This window comes from Paroedura picta, chromosome 7, assembly GCF_049243985.1.
Source record: "Paroedura picta isolate Pp20150507F chromosome 7, Ppicta_v3.0, whole genome shotgun sequence".
Classification (NCBI taxonomy): Eukaryota; Metazoa; Chordata; class Lepidosauria; order Squamata; family Gekkonidae; genus Paroedura; species Paroedura picta.
This window is the reverse complement of record NC_135375.1, coordinates 19,319,300-19,343,379: the sequence shown is the minus strand read 5'-3', so window position 1 is coordinate 19,343,379 and position 24,080 is coordinate 19,319,300. Positions and strand designations below refer to the sequence as shown.

Below are 24,080 nucleotides of genomic sequence, written 5' to 3'. Positions count from 1 at the left end.
CACAGGTTGACTCCCCCTGACCTAGGGGACTGGCATCCCTATACTGCCTTTGAGTGAGTCCAAGGCACCTTGAAGACAAAAGGTAACAAAACACCTCTTGCACCATTATACACATGGATAGAAATGGCAGTGATTACCACGCCACCTGTCACCCAGAAATTCTCGGAATGTCCATTAACATTACAGAACTTGTAACATCAAAGCTGGCGGCAGCTGGTACTCCTGGGGCAAGATCCCTGCCAAGGTTTCTTGTTTGGCCAGCTCTACCTTTAAAAGCAGAACCGTTTCCAACTTTGACAGAGAGATGCCTCTCAAAGAAGAGGAGAGTGGCAGCAGCAAAGGAATCAGAATCAAGGCAGTAAGACCATTTATGCACTGGGAACTTCACTGCCCCAGCTCCCGTGCAGGAGCAAAAATCAGGGGCAGATGAAGTGCACTGGGCCAAATGCTCCCCCCACCCCCCGTGTGGGTGCAGGAAGAGGTGGGGCAGCCTGCCATGACTAAACTCCAGCCCAGCATGAAATCTCCAGAGAGGCCCCACTTATGGGCAAATGGCTTCAAATTGAATCTTCTGCCTCAGCAGAGCTTGCTTTCAGGCATAAACAAACCCCAGAAAGCTGGGGAGAATGAGAAGTCTTGGTTAAGATTGGCAAGCGGTGTATTTCTGACTAATACAGTAAAAGACGGTGGGGTGAAAAGGTGCCTCCCTTCCTGTAGTACATCTTGAGGTCTCTTTGATCACCTGCTCTGTATGATACTTACAGAGCAACCTTGGGAGAGTATTAAGCCTTGCAACACAGCTGATTTGCTTGCTGCGGGTGCATCTTTATCCTGCCTCTCCTCCTCCCCTCCATAGTTACATTCTGCACAGCCTAGCATCCCAGACAGAAAAATTGCAGGCTGTATGTTTTGGGTTCAAAGGTTGCTTCAGCTCCGACTGTGCTAGCTGGGTACTTATTCTGCCTTAGTCCACATTGAGTAATATACAAATGCTAACTTATTTCCCAGAGTTAATGTGAAAAAGTGTATAAAGGAGTTGGAATTCATGAAAACACTACATAAGAGGCCAAGCATTACCTCCAGATGTAGTTAATTCATGACTCCTAACGAGAACAAAAGCCAAGGAAAAGTTTTTTCCTCCCCTGTTGTGGGGAGAGGAAAGGGAAGGCGACTGTAAGCCGCTTTGAGCCTCCTTCGGGTAGGGAAAAGCGGCATATAAGAACCAACTCTTCTTCTTCTTCTTCAAGCAAAAGTCTGTGTAGGAACCCAGCCTCTTTATTACAACAAACCACCAGCACCTTGAGAAGCATCTACAGAGGCTGGTTTTAGAACATGCAACTCATCCCTAATAATTGCTGTATGCAGTGGACCTACGGCAGAAAGTCACTGGGGGGAAAAGTTCTTCTTGCATTTGTACCCGTTTAGGTAGGGCATGCAGTTAAATTCCAGGAAGTGGCACATAACGACTAAAAGTGGGGTCCCCAACACGCTGCTGCAGGTTACCATTGTATTGTCTGACATCTTTTCCACAGAGTGCTTTTGAAAAGCAGTCCCTTCCCCCATACACACACACTCCCCCCCCACCCTGCCTTAATTGCTCCCCAGTTCCTTTCCCCCATCGGTCCTGTTTCAGCAGATTGTAGACCGTCCTTCTGGGTTTGCACATCCTGCCAGCATAGCAACAGTCACAGTATAGCAGGATGTTCAAGTAGCTACTCCCACAGAGGAATAAAATCTTAACATTTCACCATCTAGATCAGGGGTAGTCAAACTGCGGCCCTCCAGATGTCGGTGGACTACAATTCCCAGGAGCCCCTGCCAGCGAATGCTGGCAGGGGCTCCTGGGAATTGTAGTCCACCGACATCTGGAGGGCCGCAGTTTGACTACTCCTGATCTAGAGACTGAACTCAAACCCCAGGACTCTTCATAATTGAATCCTGAGGGGGGGTAAAAACTAAAAAACCCCCAACCCAGCAAAAAAAGAGAGTTCAATACTGAAAACAATTCAACACGAATCTAAGAACAACTCCAGAACCCAGCGTTGATGAAAATTCACAGGTGTGTACAAATTTATTTTCTTAATGGCTAAAGAATTGCTCTACTGGTATTTTAATCCCTGATTATCATTCCACTGTCCCTTTAGTCTCCACAGACTTCCAGCACATGTGCTCACAGGGTCACAGCAACTGCAAAGACTCCTTTCAAATCTGCTTCATTACCAAACATACAAAACCATGTGGGCCACTGCTGGAACCAACAAAAAATCCCTTTTCCAATACAAGACAGTGCAAAGGTGAAGTACAGCAGAGCCAACCTGCCTTGGGAAGGAAACACAGGGCTCTAAGCCCAAGAACAAGGCAAATGAGGCTGGGGCTAAAACTCTTCTTCTGCATTTTTGCAACGGGAGGCTTTCAGCTGCAAGAGCCTTTCCACGGTTCCTGCCACGGTGCGCTCACCGTGCACCTTGTTGTCTCTGGTGCGGATATTGACCGTTCCGCTTGCTTTTTCCTTTTCACCGACAACTGCAAGACAGAAGGCACAAAGCGGGTTTGCAGGAGTTATTCTCTCCCCCCTCCCCCTGCTGAACATTAACCAGTGGTAACACTTCAATCTGCAAGAACTGCATCATGATACCAGCTAAGTGTGAGTATTCTGGGATGCCTGGAGTACTGTGCAGTATTTGGGGCAGCAGTTAAAGAAGAATAGTGACCTACTGGAAAGAATGATCATAATGAAGATCATCCAGGAGTCTGAGCACTTTGTTTTTAAGGCAGCTTTTGGGGCTCCAGGGACCATGTCCAGCCTTCTCACAACTCAGGCAGGTAAAACACAGTCCTGTATCTGTTTTCTGGAGGTGGGGAATGAACGGAGAAAGTGGGGGGGGGGGCAGGTTGAAGAAGTCTTCTCCCGATCATCCAGGCGTGCAAGATGCCTGTTTTAAAGCCTACTGTTCATGCACAAGCACACTTTGAGCTCTAGTTACTATGTTCAATCTCTCACAAATCCACCCAGACATAAATAGAATCCAAAACACCACGAATCCCAAAAAAAGGGGGAATGCAGTATCATTCTGGCATTTCTCCATAGCAACACAGACGTGTTAGTTTATTATTAATAATATACATGGAAGTGCCTTCAAAAATTATTTGGGGGGCTGGGGTGAGTTTCAGTCCATGGGAGAACTGCTGTGCTGGGATTGGTGGCTTGTTGTGATTGACAAGCCAAGGAGTGCCCGGGGGGGGGGGGGAGAGAAGTTTGTTTTTGCATTCCCTCGCAGCTTTGTTGGAAGGCAAAAAGCCGCAATGTGGCAGAGGGAGAACGCGGGATGGGTCTCGTGTGAGGAGGGCTGCAAAGGTGAGGGTTACCATCCCGCGTTTGCAAACAGGAAGCCACTCGTGTTTTAGCCCTCCATGCGGAAATGGCCCTATTATATTGGGAGACATTCCCTACCACTTGATAGACAACTGATTAGGAAGGATTGGCAGCCACTCTATATTGCTGCCAAAGGAGATCTGTTGCTGATTTACTCCTTGCTCTTAAGGGCAAGGGAATCAAAAACCTTTTGCCCTCCCAGTCCCTCCAGCTCCCGAGAGAGGCCAGACAGGCACCAGAGGGAGTACTGGCCTCAAAACTGGAGTGCTGCTAGGTGCAATAGGAAAATTTCCCTGGGGAGGAATGTGACTGCCTTGTCTTGTACACTTTGGAGGGATACTTTTAAAAAAGGACACTGGCTGGCAACCAAAACGGCATTTTTTTTACCTAAAATAAAGTTGTACTGCGCCAGTTGTGCGTTCCTTATCTTCTTGTTCAATGTGCAGCCAGGATCCACGTCAACATCTGCCATGAGCCCTGCGTTGTGGAACTGTTGCTTCACCTTGGCAAGAGAAACATGAGCATGTAAGAAGGGGATCTGTTGAAGTGTGTGTGCACACAAAATCTTATCTTAGACCCAGAATTAAGCCTTGTATGTCCTCAAGGTGGCTCTGGGCTCAAATTTTGCCCTGCTGCTTCAGACCAACATGGTGACTGCCTGAACCTGCGTTTCAGGTTACTGTTTGAGCTGAGAAATATTTCAAGCCTCTCTGTAAAATCTGAGTGGCACCGAGAGGAAACTGCGCAGGGGGCTGGACTAGATGACCCTGGAGATCCCTTCCAACTCTATGATTCTGAAGTTACTGCTGCAGGAGAATAAGAAGTCAACCACATTAACCTGGGAGGCAGCACCGAATAATGTATTTTGGTAAATGAGCTGTAGAATTATGAAGAGATGCAGGGATGAAGTCTCGTGTATGGAACATTTTTCAGGAATGAAACAAGATATTGTGTGTCTAGCAGTCTGTGTCATGGTGGGACACGGCAGCGTAGAATCAGAGTTGGAAGGGGTCGTAGAGGCCATCTAGTCCAACCCCCTGCTCAATGCAGGATCAGCCTTAAACATGCAAGATAAGGATCTGTTCAGCTGCTGCTAAAAGACTACCAATGGAGGGGAAGCTCCACTGCTGAACTACTATAACGGTGAATTTTTTTTCCTGATATTTAGTCCCTACCTTTTGTGCGTACTCATCACATGTTGGTCCAATGGGTATCACCATCACTTGCTGAGGAGAGAGCCAGAGAGGCCTGGGGTAAGGAAATAAACGGAGTATTAATACAGGCAGCAATCCTGAACTGCGCTCTCTGCTCAAATATTACCATTGGGCTACCTTTCAAGGGGCGTCTGACGGACTGTGGCCACCCCTGTTCGATAGCAAAACAGCCAATGTGAAAATAAACACAAAACAGCACTCCTCAGAGATCTAGTAGCTGCAGAAGTGCTCCAAAGGCCCAAGTTAAAGAGTTCATATGTCTTTGCAAATTCTGTGTGGTGGGAAGCTATAGCTATAGCTTCCCACCACACAGAGAGCCAGCTTGGTGTAGTGGTTAGGAGTGCGGACTTCTAATCTGGCATGCCGGGTTCAATTCTGCACTCCCCCACATGCAACCAGCTGGGTGACCTTGGGCTCGCCATGGCACTGATAAAACTGTTCTGACCGGGCAGTGATATCAGGGCTCTCTCAGCCTCACCCACCCCACAGGGTGTCTGTTGTGGGGAGAGGAATGGGAAGGCGACTGTAAGCCGCTTTGAGCCTCCTTTGGGTAGGGAAAAGCGGCATATAAGAACCAACTCTTCCCATCTCCACCAACTCTAGATTTTTTCTTCATGGGCTCTGTCTCTTGGTCTCTTACATTGCGTACTTCTCTAGCATTAATACTAGAGCTCAAAAAACAGTAACAACAACAAATGAGGAGTACCAAAGTTAAGTAGTGGCTCCAAAGAAAAAAACACACAATACCTTTTTTTGGCTGGGGACCGGCAGGGCAACGGCCACGCCCGCGCAGTGCACATGCGCGATTTCGGCCACGCAGCGCACATGTGCGCATGCGCGGCCCGGCCCTTATTCCCTCCCCCCCCCGCAGTAAGAAGCTTCCCGGGCCGCAAGCTTGCGGCCGGGGAAGTTTTTTACTGCGGGGGGGGGGGGGCGGGGAGAGGGAACCGCGGCCCGGCACCCTGGACCGCAGGTTGGGGACCACTGACGTAAAAAAAAAAATTTTATTAGAGGTTTTTTTTAAACTCAGTCTTTCAACCTTTTGACCATGGTGGAGCCTATGAAATAATCATAGAATCATTGAGTTGGAAGGGACCTCCTGGGTCATCTAGTCCAACCCCCTGCACTATGCAGGACACTCATAACCCTATCGCTCATCCACTGCAACCTGCCACCCCCTTGAACCTTCACAGATTCAGCCTCTCCGTCTAGCCTCTGTTTAAATGTTTCAGGCTTCGAGAAGCCCCAGAAGTGATGTCAGCCAGCCCCGGGGAAGTGACACGTCACCAGAAGTGACATCACCACCCCCATTAACAAGCAGGCTCAAGGAGGACGAGAGAGAGAGAGGAGGCAGTTTAAGGCAGGAGTAGGTGTTTAGGCTCCGCCCCCTCCTGGGTGCAGCAGCCATGAGAATAACTCACGCTTGGGAAGAGGGAGGGGGAGCAACGGAAGCGGCCAGTTCTCTAGTTTGGGGCGGAGTCTATTAAGGTTGGAGGGAAAGGCCGCAGACCCCCTCTGGAGCTCCCAGGGACCCCTGCTTGGGAACCTCTGTCCTAACTCCTCTGAGGTCCAACCCAGAAACCAAGAGAGGCCCGTAATACCATTTGCCTCCGTAGTTTTCTGTCAGAATAGCGATCATCCTCTCCACAGATCCCAAGATGGCACGATGAATAATCACCGGCCTTTTCTTGTCAGCGCCGTCATGACTACAAAAGACAAAGGAGGTTAACAAAAGGAATCACCCAGAGTACGTATAAGAGATAAAGCAAAGGAGAACATACCCTAGTGCAGGGGTAGTCAACCTGTGGTCCTCCAGATGTCCATGGACTACAATTCCCATGAGCCCCTGCCAGCAAACACTGGCAGGGGCTCATGGGAATTGTAGTCCATGGACATCTGGAGGACCACAGGTTGACTACCCCTGCCCTCGTGGACACTCACCTCACATATGTGAGATTGAACCTGATGGGGAGCTGGAAATCTAACTGGATCGTAGCACACTGGTGGTATCGGCCGATGGCATCTTTGATCTGAATGTCGATCTTTATGACGAGTGGGGGAAACAATACAAATGTTAATACAGTCCTCAACAGAATTCTTGGGTACTAGGTCATCTTCAAGGTTCTAGGTACTAGGACACCTTGAGAGCCAGAGTGGTGTACTGGTTACAAGCAGCAGCCTCTAATCTGGAGAACTGGGTTTTAGTACCAACTTCTTCACATGCAGCCAGCCAGGTGGCTTTGGGCCAGTCACAGTTCTCTCAGAGCTCTCTCAGCCTCACCTACCTCTCTTATGGGGAGAGGAAATGAAGGCGATTGGAAGCCGCTTTGAGACTTTTTCGGGTAGTGAAAAGCAGCATATAAAAACCAACTCTTAATCATAGGTAAATATACCCCCAAGTCAACAAGAAGTTGACCATAGGACCATTTGGAAGAAGAGGGGATATCCATGCAAGTTTGAATAGAAACTACACTGTGGCATAGTGGTTAGAGTACCAAACTAGGATCTGGGAGACCCAGGTTCGAATCCCTGACCTGGCTCAGCAGCTCATGGGGTGACTCAGAGCCTGTTACACACTCTCAGTCTCACCTACCTCTTAGGGTTGTTGTGAGGATGAAATGAACGATAAAACAGAGAAGAAGAGAATGGGTCCCCCCACTGGGGCGAACGGCAAGGGACAAATTAGGTAAATTAAATAAATAAACCTGTCTACATTTCTCCCCTTGCCACCATGTTCAGCTTTGTTTATCACACCTGTATTTCCAGTCTGCTTGTACAATGCATAGTGTAACACAAACCCTATCCTTCAGTTTTGATATCCTAAATTCCGATTCAGGAAACTAGCCCCCCTTCCCACGTGTGTAGATATTTGTACTCAACATGTTGTGTGAATCAAGGGCAACTCAAGATCTCAGCGCACAGTTTGTCCACTATCCACACTTCTGAAAAAGGCACAACATTTACTAACTCTTGAGAAGGGAAGCCACAATTCCAACCCACCCACTTAACCCCCGGAAGACAAGCTACTAACCTTAGGGCCATAGAAAGCTCCATCTCCAGGATTCAATTCCCATTTCTCACCAAATTCATTCAGGCTGTTTTCAAGTTGCTAGTGCAAGAAAATACACAAGGTGTTACTTACTCTGCTTAGTAAAATGCACCTGATATGCAATTTTCTCTTCTTTGCAATAGTTTGGGTCTGAATCCTCTCCTGGATACATCCATGCAGAATACACACCAGTTTTATCACATCTATTAATTGAGATCTAGAAGCACTACCCCAATTATAAGCTTGCACAGAATTTTAAAAAGGAATGTCTTTCATTGGAACAGAAAAAGACCACCTGTCTCTGAATCAGAAATTAAGTGCACTAAGACAGCAAATGCTGGCAGGGGCTCATGGGAATTGTTGTCCATGGACATCTGGAGGACCACAGGTTGACTACCCCTGCACTAAGAGATAACCTAATAATCTTGGTTGCAATACACTTCCTTAGGCATCTATAAACTCTCACCCGCAATCACATCCCCACTGGAATTACAGTCTGCCTTCTTTAAACCCCCATTCCCACTGAAGCTAGAAGTAACCCAAAGGCCCTGATATTGCTTAGCAACTAATTCTTCCGGGGGGAGGACAGAACCCCAAGTCTTGGGTGGTGGACTCGCCGGGCTTTCACTGCCCAGAGCAACTTGCACAAACAGGAACTTTTACTTTTAGGTGGGAGACAATATGTTAAGTTGTTCCCCCAAATATCAGACTTGCTGGTCTGAAATCAGAAACCAACTGTCTTTTACCTCACGGCCAGATAGATGCCAATTACCTTTTCCGCTTGATTCCACACTTCAATGTCCCCAAGATACTTCTCCGGACGGGTGGAGAGGTTGAGTTTGAAAGAAAAGCCAAACACATCGTAGACAGTGCGCAGAAACTCCAGGCAGCTCTTTATCTCGCTCTCAATCTGGGCAGGGAACAAAAACAGGCACAGTTAAAAGTACCGTATATACTCGCATATAAGCCGAGGCACCTACTTACATGACAAAATGCTGGAAAAACCTATTGACTCACATATAAACCGAGGGTGGTGTTTCGATAGTGGATTTTTCTCCTTTCCTCCCCTCCCCGTTTTGGGCAGGATTTCCCCTTTTCTTCCCAACCTCCTCCTCTTTCCCTCTGACCCCTCTTGCCTATATTTCTTCCTCTAGGGGTGTTTCTTCCTTCTGCTCTCTGCTCTCCCTCTGAGACAGAGGCTTCAGAGCTTCCTGCAGAGCTTCCTGCAACACTTGCTAGCCTCGTGCTAGCCTTGTTAAGGCAGTGAGGGGGGAGGCGGAGTCTTCTCTTTCCCTCCCAGGCTTGCTGCGTCTCTGCTGTTCCTGCCTCTGCTTCTTCAGGCAAGTATACTTGTCTCCCTACCCTCTGTTTTGTTTGGAAGCTGCTTTTTTTCATACCCGCATATAAGACAAGGGGGACTTTTTCAGCTTAAAAAAAGGGCTGAAAAACTTGACTTATATGCGAGTATATATGGTAGCCCCATTTCACAAGTCCGTCTCCTTTCTGACTGCGCCGTCTCCCATACCTGTTCCATGGCACAGAATATGTGAGCGTCATCCTGCTGAAACCGCCTCACTCTGGTGAGCCCTGTGAGCGTCCCTGACAGCTCGTTACGGTGGAGGACCCCAAAGTCCGCAAGGCGCAGGGGCAGCTCCCGCCAGGATCTCGGCCGGTGGTCAAACATGAGGCTGGAGGAAATAGAGCAGATGTCAGAAAGTTGCTCATGACAGCACTCAGATTGTTCACAACTTCCACAGAAACAAATGTAGGATTTTGGACCAAGATGGACTTAGTCCTATTAGTCCTAAGTGTACTGCAGTTTCTGTGATGTGCTAACTAGACTTCCGTGCAACGGAGCTAAAGAAGGGGATGCCTCAAGCACCACTTCTTTCCATCCTGTTCCCTAATAAACTCAACTTGGCCAGACTCATATCTACATTCTAGAAGTGGCCAGGGCCACTTGTCCATGGCTGTCTTTGAAGCCTTGACCTCTCCCCAGTTGGTGTAAAAAGTGCCTTTATCTTCCGCCTGACTAGTATGGGTCAAGGGCTGAAGCTAGTTAGGTGAGTTCTCCTTCTTTGGAAGTTTTAAAGCAAAGGCTAGATAGTGATCTAACAGAAGTGCTGATTTTATGAACTTAGGCAAATGGTGAGTGGGTGGGCAGGAAAGGATGTGCCAGTGTTTGTCTCTTGTGGCCTTTCCTTGTATACCCAGGGAATTGCTGATCACCACTGTGGGATGGAAGAAGGTGAATTTCCTTCAGGCCAAGCTGGATTCTGGAGATTGGGGGGGGGGGGGAACACTTGGGCATGAAATTGGGGTCACTGTGGGTGGGCAGGTAGTTGTGAGTTCCTGCATTGTGGAGAGGGTTGGACCAAATGACCCTAAAGACCTCTTCCAACTCTAGGATTTTATGACTTATATTTTGTGGCCACCTAAGCTCTTGGTTCATGATCACTGATCATGACATATAACTTCCTTTGGGATAGGGGGGGAAATAAGCTAAGCTCAAGGCTGCCTCTGGCTTAGGTGATTTTAAGGCCATACCAGTGACCAGGGCAATTCATGGGCTTCAGAGCAAAGATCTCTTTTTCCACTTCAAAGGAGAACATGTTGTCGCTGTAATGCTGCCAGTGCCCCGAAGTCATCCAGAGCTTGCTGTTGTAGATATTCGGGGAGACAACTTCCTGGAAGCCTCGTTTCCGATATTCACTCTGGAACAGGAAGAGAACTCAAAATCAGCAACACAATAGAAGAGATTTAAAGAACCCGATCAATCTGTGGGTCCAATTCTCATGCATGTCCCAAAGTCTACACTACAGCAGTAAGGAACCAAGCACCGGCGTTCAGTAAAGTAGTTTAACAAATGCAGCTGTTGAATTGCTTTGCCCTGAAATTACAGCAAGTGGGAAGGGGAAAAGAGATGGAATTACAGGTAGAGTGGATGCGTGTGTCAGTGAAAGGTTTTCTTTCAGAGAGCCAAAGGGGATATTTCAGACCCCTTCCCCCCCGGTTTCTTAGACCGACCTAGACCTAGAACCACTGTTGAACCACTCTTACTATTCCATCTCTGGCGGTTCCGGTCCATTTATGCAACTGCTTCAGAGGTTGAGGGAATGGGTTTTTTTCTACTAGACTGTAGAATATACTGCTGTCTTGTTGTGAGAAACTGGAATTTTGAGGTTTTTAGGCTGTTATGTATGGGTGTTTTTATGCGTGTGGTTTTATTATGATCTGTTTTATTTATTTGATTTCTATACCACCCTTCCATACGGCTCAGGGTGGTTTACATACAACATCATAGGGGGATACATGGAATGAATCAACATAGAATAGAATCATAGAATCATAGAGTTGGAAGGGGCCATACAGGCCATCTGTAGTCCAACCCCCTGCTCAACGCAGGATCAGCCCTAAGCATCCTAAAGCATCCAAGAAAAGTGTGTATCCAACCTTTGCTTGAAGACTGCCAGTACAACACAGTACATACAACACAGTCAAATACAACAATAACAATCCAACAGTGGTTCTAAACAACACAACTTCAGTGATCCCAACAACAATATAACAATATAAGAACAGAAACTTAGCTAAAACTCCTAGAGAGGTCAGACTTGTTCCAGCCATGGAAGGGATGTCTGAGGGGGACCTGTTGGTCGGCCTCAGGCAAATGCCTGGTGGAGGAACTCCCTTTTGCATGCGTGTATGTATGTATGCATGCATGGGTTGTGAACTGCTGTGATGGGAGCGGCAGTATACAAATCAATCAAATTATTAATAAAATAAATAAAGGGGGGCAGGGGTCAGACTGAGAGATTCGGATGTGAACTTCTGATCAAAATCTACGGGGTGATTTTCGGCTAGCCATACACTGAGCCTAACCTGCCTCAAAGGGCTGCTGTGAGGACAAATTCCTGTGCCTGTGGCAACGTCTCCTTAAATCTCTATCAAATCTGGCCTAGCAATGAATGCACCCAGCAGTGAGTGGCAGCAGTACCACAGGCAAAGGCCAGTGAAAACGTTTTTGCTAGTTATTAGGTTGGGGAGCCTCGAAATGGTAAAAAGAGGTTTTACTCACCCTGATGAATTCTATCAGCGTGTTATAGATATAAGCCCCCTTTGGTAGGAAAAAACAGCTGCCAGGACTGAGTTCATGGAAGAAATATAGTTCTTGATCCTATTCAGAGGGGGGAAATCAACACCTCAGTATTTCCATGCACCAGGTGAGCAACTCACTGGGAACAAAATGACATCACCATTGGAAGTGACATCAGCACATCACCAACAAAGATCTGGCATATAACCATAGAGTTAAATGTTTTTAAATTTTGCATTGAGATAGCATTGCAGTTCCTTTAAGAAATTGAAACACTCCCATGAGGACTTTTTTCTTTTAACATATCCTATTAAATCCATAGAGCCTCTTGTGGCGCAGAGTGGTAAGGCAGCAGACATGTTGTCTGAAAGCTTTGCCCATAAGGCTGGGAGTTCAATCCCAGCAGCCGGCTCAAGGCTGACTCAGCCTTCCATCCTTCTGAGGTCGGTAAAATGAGTACCCAGCTCGCTGGGGGGGTAAACGGTAATGACTGGGGAAGGCACTGGCAAACCACCCCGTATTGAGTCTGCCATGAAAACGCTAGAGGGCGTCATACCAAGGGTCAGAAATGACTCGGTGCTTGCACAGGGGGGTACCTTTACCTTTTACCTATTAAATCCATGCTATTGAGAAAGCCTCACCCGTCCAATTTTTCTATGATCTCTGTTCTTTGCTTCTTCTTGGAACTTCTCCCATTCTTTTAGCATTTTTGCATCCGGGAATGAAATTCCGTATATCCTCTGTAGCGTTTCCATGTCAGACTTTCCTTCCCAATATGTAGAGGAATTCTGAAGTCACAAAAGAAGGAAATATTTGTGGCATTGTTGCAGAACACATGACAACAGTTTTGAATCCTAGTTGGAAGATAAAGCTGATCTTCAAAATCTCTCTCTATAAAACTGATCTTCAAAATTCCATAGTACTTAGATTCGCAGGTAATTCTAAAAGTATTTGTAATTAAGCAGTATTTTTGTGGAGTGGAACTCACTAGGCCAGGGGTAGTCAACCTGTGGTCCTCCAGATGTCCATGGACTTCAATTCCCATGAGCCAGTGTCTGCTGGCAGGGGCTCATGGAAATTGTAGTCCATGAACATCTGGAGGACCACAGGTTGACTACCTCTGCACTAGGCCACACAAAGGAGTATAACCATCAATTTAGCTTCTAACCAAACATAGCAACAAGAATTATACGTTGATTAAAAGAGTCCTTTTTTGGCTATGCGCATCGCATATCGCAGCACAAGATACCTGGTTGAAGGTGTTTAAAGCAATGGAACTCAAAACTGCACGCAAGGCTCACGGGATTCCATTGAGGCAAGCAGAATAAATGGGCAGCTTTTAAAACATTTCCAAATCCTTACTCCTGCATGGACTTCCGATGAATAAGGAGCCCCAACATTCAGCATCTCTCAACTGATGCCCTCAAAAACTCGACAATAGGCGTTTTAACCATACAAGTGCAATGCACAGAACAAAGATGAATCCAAGATCTCCTACATCAGTTCATCAGTTCAATAGTAGCGTAACTCTTTCCCAGTCAAACAGGTGTAATAATCAGGCTAGTGCGGGGATTCCCAATTGGGGTCCACAGATCCCCCCCAGGGATCCGAGGGCTTTCCCCTCCTGCCTTAAAGGACTCGGACACAGGCTAGGAAACCAGCCACTCCCATTTCTCCTCTTCCTGAGCATGACTGTGTTCTCTCGTGCGTGGGAAGGTGTGGCATCTCCATGCCTTCTCTGCTTTAAACTAGCGATCCCCAACCTATGGGCCTCGGACCACATGTGGTCCTTCAACTAATTGGAGGAGGGCCGCGAAGGATGCCTTCCCCCCCCCCCCCGGCCCTTTACTTCATCCCTCCCAGCCCTTTACAACACACTTCGGGTGTCATTGTCTCCCATCACTCCCAGGTGGGACTATCTCATTGCAGAGAAACAAGCTCAGGGTTCCCATTGATTTGTCATTCTCATGAGTTAAAATTTCCATGAAAATAAAATGTTCCTTATGTTCGTTGTTGTGACGTGTCTGTATCTTATTTTGAAGGGATGTTTAAACATTACAATAGCGATCAGAGAGCGTTAGGGCAGTGGTTGAGAGTAGAGGAGTAAACTCCCCCCCCCCGCACCGGGCCTCAGTAAAATTGTCAAGCATTGAGTGGTCCCCGGTGATAAAAAGGTTGGCGACCACTGCTTTAAACCACCTCTTGTCTCTCCCACCCCCTCATAGTCCTCTTTGATCCTGCCTGTTAATGTGGATGGTGCTGTAACTTCCAGTGACATCACTTCCAGGGGGCGTGGCTAACTGACATCACTTCTGGAGTTCCTCAAAACCTGAATAATTATTTCAGGGGCCCCTCCATGCTCACAAGGTTGAAAAAGGCTGGGCTAGTTATCTCCAGAACATCTTGCCACAGAGAACTTGGCCCATTATAAGTACAGCTATATGTGCTTTTGAGAAAACATTTGCAGACCGCAGCTTCAATTCTTACCTTATGTATTTTTAATGCCTTTATTTTACCAGTATGTCTGACATGAGGTCCCCGGCAGAGATCAATCAAAGGTCCACATCTAAAAAATAAAGACACACAAATTACCCACCTCAGACACACAAATTACTATTATTATTTAAATTTATTTCCCACCACTCCCGAGACCGGCTTGTGTTGGATTACAATTGTCCATACTAAAAACCCCAATAAAATCCCATTAAAACAGTCCTAGGACACAAAAAACACACAACTAACCCAAAAACATGGCAATAGTCCTCAATCTTCCATCCCCCAATAAAACAACTCATAAAGGAAGTGGGAAGAGGGGGGCATAGTTAACAGATTTCTGTGCATTCTATAGTACACAAGATTTGGAATGTGCATGCATGTGGGTTCCTCTCGGTGTGAGTGTTACCTGTATACAGTAGTAGTCGGAGTGGTGACCTTTTCATTCAAGATGCGACATTTGAACTTGTTGTACTTTGGAAAAGATAAAAGGGCCTAAGTTAATTTTATGTCAATTCAAGATAAAATTATCTTCCAATGTACCTATAAACTGCTACTAAAGAGTATATAACAATATGAAAAAAAAATCCTGATGAAAAATATTTACTTCTCTACCCTACAGAGACAAACAACCTCACATGTCAGCTCAAGGGGGAAAGACAACAGATAGTTATACAGTTGTGAATTTCATTCCAGTCCAGATCTCCAGCTTTTGCTGAAATGTCTGTTACAGCAGGGTGGTCCAGAGAATCCATAATATCACACTAGACCTTGGAGAGTTCCAAAGATAATAAAGATTCTGCAGCACAAAGCATAGGTGTTGTGACCCTCAGCATACTGGAACACAAGAAACCAAATGCAGAGAAATCCAGGCTGGAAAATCTCAACAGTTTGTTTCGGGAAAGTACATCAAGGAAACGGGCATTGTTAAGGCTGGGGAACACAAGGACAGCAAGGCAGTTTCACATCAAATCACTCTCTTTAATCTTCAAAGGACATTTTGCAATTCTGCACCTAGCGGGTGGAAGGAGCTGTGGAAATAGGGCTGAGATAAGGCAGCCAACAGCAGATGACTTTTGAAGCCTGGGAAACAGGAGGGGGAGCAAGAGGAAAAGTACTCCAGCCAGGGCACTGGAGGGTTCTGGGAGTTTGGACCACCATATGTGGTCTGTTGTAAGCCATGGGGGCGCCATGAGAACAGAACCACTTTCACACGAATGCTGCAAGCTTTTCTAACCCTGCAACAGTCTCTTGAGAGTGGTCCTTATGCATTTAATTGTTTTCAAGCATTGACTCCAAGCCAGGCTTTCTCAAGCCTGGGGTTTCTAGACAGCCCTGGATGTTTCCTGGATGGGTGGGAGTCATTTCGTTTTTAACATGTTTTTTCAAATTCTTTAAACATTTATTGGGTGATATGACCATAAATGGTCGTGACGACCTCCCCCCCCCCCCCGAAAAAAAACGGCGGATGGATCTGGAGGCGGGAAGGGGAGGGGGCTGGGGTGGGCGTGTCCACAGCTCTGCTTCCCAACCGTATTCTGCACCATCACATCACTTCTGCGGTTTCTCAAAGCCTGAAGAATGTTTCAGGGGTTCTCAATTGGAAAAAGTTGAGAAAGGCTGTTCTAAGCTACTGAGTTCTGCAATATGATATACTTGACTTGGGAGAACCACATGAAGTCCAGTAGAACAGGAAACAGTTTGCACATGTGGGATTGTACAGGCAACCTGCAGCACCTCCAATCGAGGCCTCTCAAATAGGAGTACAAGATAAAAAGCAATTGGCTTTCTCTGAAAACTGACATTTCCTAATGATAATGACAAAACTGACATAACAGACAAAAGTAACATATCTAAAATTACTATAATGAATTATTTTAAGTTATTCTGCCTATGCAACATGTGACTAGGGCTTCGTAGTCACTACAGACAAAGCTATTTTAGAAACCCACCTTAAACATTTCAAGTAAAGTCTCCTTTTTAACCTCCAGCCGCTCAAAGAGTTGCTTCTCCTTCATTATTTTCTTGCACAGTGCCTCCAAGGCAGGGAAGTCATTGCTTGAAACACACCTAAAGGAGATGAAGAAGACTTTACCAGCACTTTCGCATAAGCTGGATAAGGCACTTTCAATCTACTTCCAATGCACTTTCGTGATTGTTTTGCAAGTGGCAGTAAAATCCATTTGCAATGTGCACTGAAAGTGCATTATGCAGTGTGTGTTAAAATGCCCTTCAAATAATGTTGCAGCTCTGTATTATATCACCCCCAAAATGTTTGCAACAGTGTCAATACAGACTCCTCCAGGCAAAGAGTGAACAGATACAGCATTTGACAATTGGCACTGGTAAAGTGACTCTTCACAGCACGAAGGATGACGACCTGCCACTTAAAGCCTTACTTGTACCAAGTGGTAGGGGAAACTCTTCAGAACCCACTCCCTTAGGCTAGGCCAAGCACCCTAAATTAAAAAGCAAACAGCAACAAAACAGCCCCAAGCTCTTACCCATCATGAAGGAACATGTCATAATAAAACCCATTCTCTATAGGTGGACCATAACACAAACAGCCACCATAGACTCGCTCCATGGCTTCGCCCATTATGTGGGCACTGGAATGCCAGTACACCTAGCCAGAGAGAAGATAAGAGATCCGATTAATACATCTTGGCTGCAATGGTTTAAATTATGCTGAAAGCTATTTCCCATGCAATTGTCACTTGCCATGGTTATCCAACAGACCACATACTTTAGAATATTCTGCTTTCTTCCATGTTGAAAGAGAAACTGATGCCAACATTTAAGAACAAAATACTATGCCTGAAACATCAAGACTTGCTTCTACTTCCTGTAACCTATATAGAGCAGATCTTTACATGAACGGTAAAAACTATAAAAGGAGAACGGATATTAACCGGATATTAGCACTTGGTCAACAGATGCTGCAGAAAGAGGCCAGTATGTCAACTGCTGCCAAACATTTAACCTCCATTGTAATGTAACTAAAACCATTAATTTGTCTGAGATACTGAGAGTAAATGTTAGCTCTGCCTGAAATCATTGGCTAAAAACCCTTTCCATTCAATATGAAAGAGGATTTTAAAAAATGATTAACTCAACAATTGGTTTCCAAATGAAGAGGTGAAATACAGCCCTGAATGGTTATTAAACATGCTGGGTACGGCTTGCTACAGCCCCAGGCCAGTCACTCTAAGGCAGGTATCCTTAATGTAGATGGCTACAGACCGATTCCAAGTGCTAATTTCCTGAGAACTGACATGATTATTCCCAATAGCAAACATCCCCCCCCCCCCCCCCGTCCCCAGTAGGATTCTTGTAAAGTTTCCCTCCTGCACTAGGCACTTTATAAACACAGCTGTAGAGAATAATAGATTACCGCCTGAGCTTCTTCATCGTCAAATTTGAGCAGTTCCAAGGTGCAGTCTCCCTCCAAAGGGCGGTCTAGATCCCAAACCACTTTGTTCACTCGAGCAATGACCGTGTTGTCAGCCAAACCTTGACTGAAAGCGAGAAACCAAGTGTTACACAAATTCTGGTACATCATATGAAACAACCTAGCTGGTACGTTGCCTTTTGACTGCTGTTGGTGGCTTTTCAGCAAGGATTATTCAGAGGCTTGGGGCACTTGTAATGTTTGCCAGCTTATTGCAGCCTTGTGTACGCAGTCACCAGTTTATAAAGCACCACTTCGACCATTTATGCACTGGGAACTTCACTGCCCCAGCTCCTGTGCAGGAGCACAAATCAGGGGCGGACAACGTGCACCAGGCCAAGTGCTCCCCCATGTGGGTGCAGGAAGAGGTGGCACAACCTGCCACGAGTAAAACTCCAGCCTGCAGCTCGGCATGAAACCTCCAGTGCATAAACGGTCTTCATGACTCCCAGGATTGCCTACCTAAGCCTAAGCAGAGCCTCACCTTTTACAGAAGCAAATGGATTTACAAGGGCATAACTGCTTATGAAGGCAGGGATAGTGTTACCAAGTTAGCCCCTTCTGAATACACTAGCTCAGGCTTTCTCAACCAGGGTTTCTCAACCAGCTCAAAGAGAAAATCTGAAGTTTACTTATTGCCGTTGCTCAATTATCGGTAGCGACATTATGGAAAAATCCAAATCCCTCCATCTTAGAAGGGTGGCATAAGTTGTAATGACTAAATCGAGTATTGTACTAAATCTTCTCCTTTTTGGCATCCAATCCTCCAATCCCTTTCTAAAAAAAGTATTACCTACTAGAGCAGGGGTAGACAAACTGCGGCCCTCCAGATGTCCATGGACTACAATTCCTAGAAGCCCCCTGCCAGCAAATGCTGGCAGGGGGCTCCTGGGAATTGTAGTCCATGGACATCTGGAGGGCCGCAGTTTGACTACCCCTGTACTAGAGCTATTTACAGAGATTTTAATTAGTTTTTTTGTATTTGTAACTACTTTTTATTGCTGTATTGATTATTCTCTTTTTAAAAATAAAAATTAACTTTAAAAAAGTAAAGAAAAAAAATAATTGATATTATTTCATCTTAAAAAGGAGGAGTGCTACTAAGAAATGTGGACGCGAGGGAGTGGATTTACCAAGGAATCATTTGCAATCCCCAGGGAGAGTTCTCAAAGAGCGAATTTACCTGATTCCACATGCAATTTGGTACGGTGTTGTCTTCCAGGACTCGGCATCCACAACCTTGCCATCAGGTAAAGTAACTTTAATGGGGCGGCTTTCTTTCGAAGCTCGTTCTGCTAGAAGTGAGTCGTGCTCTGCTTTAAGCTTCTGGTACAACTCTAGGCGCTGGCTGATATATTCAGGCCAGGGATTCAGCTGCATGTGAAGAACAGTGAAAGGAAAAGACCCAGATAACCCCATCCAACTAATTACTTCCAAGTTCCTTCCATTTTATTTTCACTTCTAGCCCACTCAAGGCAGATTACAGAATTTAAAAAACCAAAACATTTAGAGAACCTAGGATATCCAATACACAATGCAGGAGGACTGGGTTAAGCCAGTTATACATGCTCAATAATGTACTTTTAATTCACTTTGCAACTGGATTGTCTGTGAAAAAGCAAAATCCACTCACAAATGGTCACTAAAGTGCATTGGAAGTGGATTGAAAGTGCACTATCCAGCCCATGTGAAAGCACCCTAAGTCTTTGAACATTTTATAGTCCAATCCTATGCAGAATTTCTCCAGTCCTTTCACTAATTTAAATGGGCTCAAATTGGAGTCACGTTGAGACCCCTGGAACTACATTTTCAGGTAGTACATTGGATATCAAGTCGGTATTCTGAAAGGATGAAAGAGACATAGCCAGGGAGAGCCCATGGAAGATTAACTATCTTGCTAACCAGCTGGTCTCTTTAAATTTGGACTGTAACAGATCACAGAGAGAAAATTATGTCATTTGTACCAATGGAGACTCAAAGTGCCTTAAGGCCATTCTCCTCTTAGCCATTTTAAACTTACAACGATCATGTGTGGGGAGTTAGTATGAGAGAGGGTGAGGAGTCCAAGGTCACCCACCAAACTTCCACACCAGAGTGAGAATTTGATCCTGGTCTCCGAGACCCTAGGGGCTCACCTGACATCAATTAAATGAACACCCCAAATGTATTAATTTGGAAGTAAGCAGCACTGAATCAACTACAACTTTCTAGTGAGTAAACGTATTCAGGTTCAAAGGAAAGTATCTGGCTCCTACTCTCCTGGCATTCTACAAAATCAATTACTTGGCAGAACGTTTTTACAAGGGACTGTGTACATGCTATGCACAGTAGAGCAGTTCAATTTGTTGCTTTCTGTATTATCCTATCTTGATATTTCTGCATCATGTTATATGCCAGCTTGATGCTTATGCATGGTTTCATATTTCTGCTGTCCTATCCGTATCATACTGCTTATTAATGTCCCATTCTATTGACTATATTGACCCATTCTATTGACTTATACTACGTAATCTGCCTTCTGTGAGAAAAGTAAACTATAAATCTACTGTACGTTTTTTCTGCCACATGCTTACCTCTGTGCAACCCCCATCAGCAGCTGCCTCCTTGTTCTTCTTCTTTCCTGCTTCCTTCTTCTTGCCTTCCCCAGCACCAATCTGAGTAAAAGTAAACCAACTGACTCACTGTCAACAACTAGATAAACCATACTAGGCCCATAACCTTTTAAGAATTCTATGTAATATCCAGAGTGCCAATGTTATTTATTTATTTCAATGTATAGACTTGCCCTCTCTGCCAGAGTGGACTCAGGATGGTGAATAACATACATTGAACAATACAATTAAAATCACACTTATATTGTTTTAAAATCAATTCTAAACACTCCACCTATAGGTAGGGGTGCTATACAGGAGGCAGGCCAATTAAATGTTGATGTTGCCGGTTTTACTAGCCTCAGCCACAGGCCAGGCGGAAGAGCTTTATTTTACAGGCCATGCAGAACTCAGTGAGCCCCGACAGGTCCCTGATGTTTTCTGGAAGCTCATTCCACCAGGCTGGAGACAGAGCTAAGAAAGCCCTGGCTCGGCCAAGACCAGCTGAATTTCTTTAGAACCAGAGATCACTACCCTGTTTATATATTGGTCGAGTGCAAAGCTCTTTTAGGGATGCACTAGGAGGCAGTCCCGTATGTATGCAGAGCCAGGGCTGTGTTAAAACCAGCACCTTAAATTTGACCCAAAATACAATCGGTAGCCAGTTGTGGCGCACAGTGGTAAGGTAGCAGACAGGCAGTCTGAAAGCTCTGCCCATGAGGCTGGGAGTTTGATCCCAGCAGCCGGCTCAAGGTTGACTCAGCCTTCCATCCTTCCGAGGTCAGTAAAATGAGTACCCAGCTTGCTGGGGGGTAAACGGTAATGACTGGGGAAGGCACTGGCAAACCACCCCATATTGAGTCTGCCATGAAAACGCTAGAGAGCGTCACCCCAAGAGTCAGACATGACCCGGTGCTTGCACAGGGGGTACCTTTACCTTTTAGCCAGTGCAGCTGCTGAAGGACAGGGTTGGATATGAACCCACCAAGGGGTCCTAGTCAGAATCTGGGCTGCCCAGTGTGCATCAGAGACGTTTGGGTTTGTCCTAATAGCCCCTCTGGATAACTCCCCGCATGTCATTATTTCTCAGCTTCACTTGCATCACACGGTTGTTGCCAAGTAGATAAGCAAGCATAAGTAGCTAAGGAAGAGGCTGCAAGAATGCCGACCACCATAAGCTTCTGGAAACCTCAAAATGAGAGGGAGGAAAACTACCTTCTACATAACCAGTATGTGGTGATCAGAATTGTATTGGCTCAAAAATATACAGTCCCTGTGTACAAAGACTGCATCAAAAAGTTGTCATTGCTAATTGCATTCCGTTTATGTGTTAAAAGTTCCAGACCACTCTATAGATTTCGTGAAGCAGTCCACAGTGTAAATTTAAATGAAACGTGTAACAACACACAAAATAAGCACAATAAGTCACAATTGTGAAGCTGTATTTCAAATAAAAGTCCTCTGGAATTAAAGTTTTACCTGCAGCGTCAAAGCCAACAGGGAGTACTGCCAGGAAAACTTCCCTAGGGCAGGAAAGCTGTGGAACAGCTTTGAAAGAGGTGTCATAGAACTTATACTCCACTTTTCCCCTCAAGCAGCTTTACTTCAGCTCCCCTATGAGGGGATTAGGCAGAGTGTGTGTGACTGCCCCAAAGATCTCCCAGCAGTGTAGGAATTTGAATTCAAGTCTGCCAGATCCTACTCTAACCACTATGCCACACTGCTTGGAGAGTGAAAAGAATGACAATCAAAACTGACTCACACAAATAAAGAAGGCCAAAACTTTGGGTGGGGAAGTAGTGACTAAAAGAGAAATAGTAGTCATGAAATTTATCCGCCCAGTTGTTAAATCCATCCTGGATTCCAAGAGAAGATTTTCCACATGTACTTTGAATGATAATATTTGGCTGGAGAAAACGGAAGGAAGACCTACAAGGGGGTAGTACCTCACCCACAGGGACGTTTCAGGCCTGTTCCCTGGATTTTTGCCTTCACCAAAGATAATAAAAATGAAAGCATGTGCAGCCTTTGCACTGTCCAGTCATCCCAGAAATGTGAAACCTTCTCCTGTCACTTTTTAACACACAATAAGGTGTTTCAGGTGCACCTCTTGTTATGAATCTCACAGTGGCCCTTTAAATTAGGCTGGTATTATTATAATAACATCAAAGATGCAGGGTGGATGAGTTTGTCTAAGGCCACCTGCTGAGATCTTGTCAAACACAACATTTGACCAGGCAGTTTCTGGTTAGTAGTTTTTCCAGTGAAACTAGCATGGCAGTTAGATCATTTTGGATCCTGGTCTTCTCCCCCTGCCCTCACCACCCAAATAAGTAATAGTGCATACTTCATATCCAAAACTACAGCCTGTCTTCAGCTTCCTTCAGCTAAGCTTGATAAGCTCTGGCCTTCACCCCAAGGCCCGGAACTGACAGCACCACAGGTGTAATCCTATGCTGCCCTAGAATTCAGCTTCCTCTGTGTGACAAGGCTTGCTGTCTGGTTTAAGCACATACAGAACTATCCTACAGTTCTTTTAGCTTACATTCTCAGCAGGCTCAGCTTACTAGCTCTGCACAAGTCTGTGCTAATGTGGTGCAAGCAGCATTCAAGACTTGGCATGTCTTTTATTCACACTGTTTATAGTCTGCCTTTCTCACAGCTGCACTAAATATCATATGGAGTTCCAGGCTGGGCTGAGGGGCGACCCACATTCAAATCTCAACTCCACTATGAAGTCCACTGGATGGCTTTGCATAGTCTTTCTCTGCTCCTGGCCTACCTAATAGGGTTGTTGCAGAGAACACAGCAAGCAAGGATCAAGCTGCACTAAACAGGTTTATGCAGCTCATTTCATACACACTGGGTAATGCACTTTCCATGCCCCTTTGCAGCTGGATTTTCCTGTGCAAAGCAGAAAAACCTACTTCTGCAGTGCCTTATCCAGAATGCTTGTAATATAAACTAGCTTCGACTTGACTACGTAAATGGACCAGGGGGGGAGGAGAGAGAAGAGTTTGGAGAAACACTGAAAAACACATTATCAGTCTTAGCAAGTAATAAGTGAGGACAATTACATTTTCAACCATACTGCATTCTTTTGCATTGTACGTTCTAACCCAGGGGTAGTCAACCTGTGGTCCTCCAGATGTCCATGGACTACAATTCCCATGAGCCCCTGCCAGCTTGCTGGCAGGGGCTCGTGGGAATTGTAGTCCACGGACATCTGGAGGACCACAGGTTGACTACCACAGTTCTAACCCATTGCAAGCCGCCTTGAGCCTTCAAAGAAGGGAGGCAGGTATGAATAAATGCAATCCATAAACAAATGCATGGGGTCTCCTACCTCTCACACACCAAAGGGGGCATGTTCCCAGGGGTCGGGGGGTCGGACAGCGCCACTGACCAGCACCGCCTCGCGGACGAGACGCCCAGCCACGCCCTTACCTGCTCCTCCGCTTCCATCCTTCCCGCCCTCAGGCTGAGCCGAATCCACCTGGTCCTGTCCGGGGTCGCCGCCGCCCCACTAGCCGCGCGTGCACTGGGAGCCACCAGGAAGCTCGCGCCAGTGCGCCCAACACGCAGGCGCAAGCGGCTGATGCAAGTCGCCGCTAGCGTGGCTCTCGACTCCTGCGCAGCCATAGAGAGGGCGGAGGGCTAGAGCGGCACACACGGGGAGGGGAAGAGACGCGCGGGCCGCCTCGGCGGGGGGTGTCTTTATGGTGCGGCGGCCGGCTGGGCGCGAGCCAATAGCAGCGCGCGAGGCGTTCGCCCGGGCCTTTCCCAGCCAGAGGGGTAGACAGAGCCCTGCTG

General features: G+C 46.1%; 1 protein-coding gene across 1 annotated transcript; it reads right to left on the bottom strand.

The window, feature by feature from the left end:
- Positions 1-2,042: 2,042 nt before the first annotated feature.
- On the bottom strand, positions 2,043-23,957 carry TARS1 (threonyl-tRNA synthetase 1). The gene is made up of 19 exons (XM_077346933.1): positions 23,715-23,957; positions 20,250-20,330; positions 18,860-19,050; positions 17,620-17,743; positions 16,730-16,851; positions 16,178-16,295; positions 14,635-14,699; positions 14,220-14,298; positions 12,374-12,520; positions 11,715-11,813; positions 10,184-10,350; positions 9,162-9,324; positions 8,409-8,546; positions 7,619-7,696; positions 6,529-6,629; positions 6,189-6,293; positions 4,549-4,621; positions 3,761-3,875; positions 2,043-2,523 (listed from the first exon to the last, which is right to left on the bottom strand). The coding sequence occupies exons 1-19, from the start codon at positions 23,907-23,909 to the stop codon at positions 2,375-2,377; spliced, it is 2,310 nt and encodes a 769-aa protein (XP_077203048.1). The 5' UTR covers positions 23,910-23,957; the 3' UTR covers positions 2,043-2,374.
- Between the last annotated feature and the right edge of the window lie 123 nt (positions 23,958-24,080).

Coding starts and splice junctions, on each gene's coding strand:
- TARS1 (XM_077346933.1), bottom strand. CDS start 23,909: ATGGCTGCGCAGGAGTCGAGAGCCACGCTAGCGGCGACTTGCATCAGC. Junction 16,296..16,729: donor GACATGTTCCTTCATGATGG/GTAAGAGCTTGG, acceptor CATCTCCTTTAG/GTGTGTTTCAAGCAATGACT. Junction 7,697..8,408: donor TGTGGAATCAAGCGGAAAAG/GTAATTGGCATC, acceptor TTCTTGCACTAG/CAACTTGAAAACAGCCTGAA.